The 5,700-nt window shown below is 44.0% G+C and overlaps 1 protein-coding gene across 1 annotated transcript in view; it reads right to left on the minus strand.

The window, feature by feature from the left end:
* The window catches only part of UBR4 (ubiquitin protein ligase E3 component n-recognin 4), an 81,786-nt gene extending 77,790 nt beyond the window's left edge, over positions 1-3,996 (minus strand). The window contains 7 exon segments of the mRNA XM_009995794.1: positions 114-255; positions 782-884; positions 1,207-1,346; positions 1,449-1,578; positions 2,564-2,667; positions 3,267-3,364; positions 3,947-3,996. Coding sequence (XP_009994096.1) covers positions 114-255; positions 782-884; positions 1,207-1,346; positions 1,449-1,578; positions 2,564-2,667; positions 3,267-3,364; positions 3,947-3,996 — 767 coding nt within the window.
* Between the last annotated feature and the right edge of the window lie 1,704 nt (positions 3,997-5,700).

Raw genomic sequence — 5,700 nt, forward strand, 5'->3', positions numbered from 1 at the left:
GTTCAGCAGAGCAACGTGCACTGAAGACAGCTCCCAGGAGCAGCACAATGACTGATAAGTGCCCAGCCAGAGTTATGTTCTCTCACACATCAGAAGGTACTCCAGGCACTTACCCATTGCGAACAGCAGTGGCATCTGCCACCGTGGCTGGCATAATAAAGAAGGAGTTGGCTGAGACTGCGTCCTGGAAACGGTTGATGTAGCGCAGGAAGTATGGCAGGTTAAGGCACACCCGCAGCAGCTTTTCAGAGCCACCTACCAGAACATCAAAAGCAGGGTTATTTTTACTGTTCCATCAGAGAGCTTCTAAGCAGGACAGCGCTAACAGGTAGGAATAATTGACTTAATTGTTCTTTGCGGTGAGAAAATGTCACCGTGGGTGAGGTAAGAGGATAAAGACTAGTTGGCAAGACATAAACCAGGTGGCGAGGTGTTCAGCCAGTACTCCTAAGGGGTGTCACAAAGCTCTGTGTGCATGTTATGTTTAACACAACCCTGCTGAGTAATCCATCCCATAGGCTATTTTATATCATTCACTTTTTTTTCCCCAAAAATAAGCCTCCTGCAAGCAAAGACATTGAGCTCATCTCCTCTGCAATGAAGAAAACTACATCACAGCCACAACCTCCCTTAGTAACACCAGCATTGCAAGAAAATGAGTCCTAAAGAACAAACTTTTTAGATTAGAAAGTTTCTTCCCCACTCAGAGTTGTGAAGTGTAACACTGCAGAGTCATTCACTCTAGCATTTTTCCCCTCAATGCTAAGAAGCCAATTCTCACCAAGTTCTTGCAGACTGGCTACATTCTGAGCAATGAATATGTTTTTTGTCTTTGCTGCAGAGGTTTGATCTGTGGAAGCTTGATCCTCATTCTCTCCTTCCACCTAAAAGTAAGCACATCTTAAATATACCATGGAAACACTAAAAAACCCCAGTCCTGCAGGACATCTCTACAAAAGTGCAAGGTACATGAGCAGCAAGAGTACTCAAAATAAAAAAGAGGCAAAAAAACTACGATTGCCAACACAATGCAAACAGTATTTTCTTGTTGGCATTACTGGATTTAACATTCAAGCAGGATTTAAATACTTAAAAAAGGTTTCCTTTCACACGTGTATTAAAAACCTAACACCCTTTGTCCTTGCCTGCACCAATGCTATTTATGATAAAATTCAGCCTCCTCCTGTTCTAGGGCTGTTTGTTTACCTGTGCCTCTGCCATGATAGATGGTGATGAGGAGACCCTAGGGTTGAACACTGATGTCAGCTGATTGAGGAAGTTCATCTGCACTTCCTTCTGTCTTAGCTCTGGGCTCACTGGGGAAGCCAGCTCCTTCTGGTCCTCTACTGCAGGGGAAAGATTATATCATATCACACACCTAAAAATACAGTATTTTCTGTGCCTAACTCAAGGACTGCAGTGATATAACCATTAATTAAACCACCTACCATCAGAAAGGGTTTTGATAGTCTGAGGCAGCTTGGCTGATTTCATCATTGCTGTGAAGGTAATAATTTCAGTCCGATCCAGGCGGCTGCAGCCCGTACACAGCCCCTTGATCAGCAGGATGAGGTGTTTCTGCAAGGAGAAAGACAGCAAGTAAGTTTAACCTCTCCTGATTCCAACTATTCCTTGATATTGTTTATTCTAAGCATGGAATCATGGAATGGTTTGGCTTGGAAGGGACCTTAAAGATCATCTACATCCAACTGCCCTGCATTGGCAGGGACACCTCCCACCAGACCAGGCTGCTCCAAGCCCCATCCAACCTGCCCTTCAACACTGCCAGGGATGGGGCAGCCACAGCTTCCCTGGGCAACGGGCTCCCCACCCTCACAGCCCAGAATTTCTTCCTAGCGTACAACCTGAATCTCCCCTCTCCCAGTTTTCATCCATTCCCCCTCATCCCATCCCTCCCTGCCCTTGTCCCAAGTCCCTCCCCAGCTTTCCTGGAGCCCCTTCAGGCACTGGAAGGTGCTCTAAGGTCTCCCTGGAGCCTTCTCTTCTCCAGGCTGAACACCCCAACTCTCCCAGCCTGTTTCCAGAGCAGAGCTGCTCCAGCCCTCCCATCATCTCTGTGGCCTCCTCTGGACTTTCTCCAGGAGCTCCATGTCCTTCTTACACTAGGGGCTCCAGAACTGCATACAGTTCTCTATGTGGGGTCTCTCAGGAGCTGAGTACAGGGGAAGAAACACCTCCGTTGACCTGCTGCATTAAGTAGTTGCATTTAAAAACTCAACAAAGAGGCAACAGAACAGTTTTGATCCAGGCTGTTAAAGAAAACCAAACCAGTTTATATGAAACTGCAACAGATTTAGCTGAGATCTGCTCAAGCAAGGCTTCAGGCCACCTTTATTTGGCCTCTTTCACCTTGCTCACAAGCTGAAATTCTGATAAAAGAATGCAGAAGGAAGATCCAGCAGGTATTAATCAATCTCTATGAAATATTTTAAGAGCTTGAGTGATTTTGTTTTATGCAACATTAGAGCAACTATTTCAGAATTAGAGGTCACAAACCATTTTGGTACTCCAGCTTGCCCACCCAATGAAAATCCTGTCTTACCTGTGACACAGCACAGGCTTCATCAGGGTTCTCCAGGCGCAGCAGTGAGAACTCAATCAGGACTTTACAAGCAGCTGCCACTGATTGCAACTGGTTTCTTGGTACTGCAAAAAGCAGATGTTTGCATCACTCAGCTTTTAAGTGTAGGATGTTCTTAATGCTCTCAATAAAACAGAGTGCTGGGAAATTTCTCATGTCTAGCAAGGAGATGCAATGTAATTTCAGTCTCATTAAAATGTAATCCAAGAAATGTCAGTGAAGCAAGGATAATATCAACATAATATCTTCTACCTGGAGAGGGTAATTCAGATAAATACAAGCACTAAAGAACATGCAGCAACTGGGCCAAAACCACTTTTTGTCTGCAATTCCCATATTCTGTCAGGCAAAATAATATCAAATACTTGGGAGTCACAACATTTTCATCATTAATTCCAACTTAGCAACACAACTGCTCAAGAATAATCTAAACATCCAGAAAATTTATTTAAACATTTTAGTTGAGCAAAAAGTATTTTCCCAAATGAAGTCAGACCAATGAATAAGCAACTGAAGTGTCAATGTCATCTTCTGTGCTCTGCTTCAGTGTTTGATTCAGAAAGATGGCCCAGGCAAATATCAAAAGGTAGCAGTTCTAGTTTACTTCTACTATGTTCTAGTCATAACACAAGAGTAAGAGAAGCCCAGGAGAGGGAACACTTACTCAGACCACACACAGTAGTGATGTAATGCGTAGAAAGTGCAACGAAGGAAGAGTAAAAAGGCTCATATTGTTTGTCATGGTGCAGGATTTCAGATTCACTGCAACAGAAGAGGAGATAGATCAGTTGTAAACAGCACAACAGCAGCACCACAACACTCAGAATGTGTTAGAGGAGATTTAAGACAAAATCATTACAATCACATAGTCTTTCCAAATTCAAGCTCTGCCAACAGAATCCTCTCCCTTTTGTCCCATCTCCCATGTCCTCAGGACTGAGTCCTCCAGCAGCAGACAGGCCATGGCATCAGCACTGCTACCCACATATGGCATTTCAGGAAATAATTCCACCACTGCAAATGTATCTCCTTTATAACATCAACATGTCAACCTCTTTAACAATTCCTCTCCCAGTTGGAGGCTCATTCATGTTTAAGTTATTCTAAACTAAGCTGCCCACAAAGTTTGTACTGTTTGTTCTGCTAATGCCAGGCAGGATTTGCCAGGACTGGAGCACAGGCATTCCCTCTGTCAAGGCACTGGAATTTATGCAATTCTGTAAACCAGAAAGATCAAAAGAGGCAATTGCACAGTAACAACTAATACATAACAGCAGTGTCTGCAGCAAGCCAGGGAGTAAAGAGTTTTGGCTGGTAATGCAGAGAAGAGAAAAATGCACCCACTGTAACCCATTTCCCGGGCAGACCTTTGCCAGTTCAGAGCCCTGCACCATCTTGCCCCACACACAGATCAAGATCAAGCTCAGTGAGAAGAAATTCCATGTCAACTCCAACCAAAGGTAAGAATTGTAAAGGAAAAATGTGCATCACTACAATGATAGTCAAGGATCCGGGGTTTCTCAGTGAGGTTCCCAAGCCACGGAGAACATCTACTTAGGTACAGAAATGCAGCTGCAGTGAAGTGTCACCTCACAGCCCACTGGCACAGAGACCTAAAGGCAACCACCTTGGAAACTGAAACAAGCTCTGCCTCCATAGCTAGTTCTGCCCTTCACTTTTCATGCAACAGAACTAAGGGCTGTGGCTGCTGTCTATGAAATGCTGAAATACCTTTCCTTCAGGTTTTCATCCTGAGATGTGAATGAGGCAGTTGGAAGCATGGCTGACACTGTTCAGCTTCACTTTACCTCTCCCAACAGCTTCTCCACTCTGGCAACAGCATTTATTCCTGGAAGGTAGGTAGGGAATAGCAGGCTATCCCCAGCTAAAGCCATGATTTCTCAAGTTGGCAATGACTAGAGCTGCTGCAGTAGACAAAACAAACCCAGGGATCCCCTCACCCTTCCACCCAGGGCAGGAGGGAGAGGACACACCATGTCCTGCTGAGTTAAGCAGCATCCAATCTATGCTCAGTCACCTTCCTCTTTTCTACCCTAAATCACAGTTTCCAGTCACACTGGGGGGTGTGGCTGAAAGAGAACAAACTCTATAATATATTGTTTCTCCAGAAAAATTAAGAAAGAGAAACATTCATGAGCTTCGTAGCTTTGCTTCCCCAGCTCTGAGACTTCTTTTTATTTAGTCCTCCCAAAAAGCTGTCAGAGAAAACTTCTTCTTAGGTTGAACATTAGGAAGAAATTCTTTAGTGTGAGGGTGGTGAGACCCTGGCCCAGGTTGCCCGGGGAAGCTGGGGCTGCCCCATCCCTGGAAGTGTTGAAGGGCAGGTTGGATGGGGCTTGGAGCAACCCGGGCTGGTGGGAGGTGTCCCTGCCCATGCAGGGGGTTGGATCTAGATGATCTTTAAGGTGCCTTCCAACCCAAACCATTCTACTATTATTCTATTATTGTTATTGTTATTGTTATTATTAAAAGCAGCTGTTACCGAGAGGCTTTATTTGAAGATATTCAGAGTTTCAACATCTCCCTCACCAGACTTTACCTCACCATCTCCTACTAGGAGAGCACTGATGGGTAATGAGACCAGAGTGAAAATGCAAAAAAATTGTGCTCTTTTTATATTCACACACTAATTTTGTCCACCTACCTCTTTATACCCAACTATTCAGCAGCAGCAGGCATATGCAATGTATTTTAAGAGAACAAATCACAATAATTTGGGAATAATAGGATACAGTAGAAATTGGCAGCCCCTCAATTATCATTCTGCTGTAGGGGTCAAGCTGTGCAAGACAATACCCACAAGATATAAGAGAAAGGTGCAGAAAAGAGAAAAAGAGAAGGAATTTCATCTGGATTGGGCAATAAGAGGCCTGAGTTTTATGAAAATAAGTCATGGACTTGTTAGGGTGGTGAAAAGTGGAAGGCATGTGTCAGCTGGACATCAAGCCCTTCCAAATAAACAAATAAAAGGTAACATCATCTGTGATGTGCTAGAGTGTTATTTTGCATAGACTGAGGTTTCATGGTAACTTTGTGATCCTGTATTGTGATTTATTGCTTTAATATAATTTGCATCT

This window comes from Chaetura pelagica, unplaced genomic scaffold, assembly GCF_000747805.2.
Source record: "Chaetura pelagica isolate M959 unplaced genomic scaffold, ChaPel_1.0 scaffold234, whole genome shotgun sequence".
In the NCBI taxonomy this organism is placed as follows: Eukaryota; Metazoa; Chordata; class Aves; order Apodiformes; family Apodidae; genus Chaetura; species Chaetura pelagica.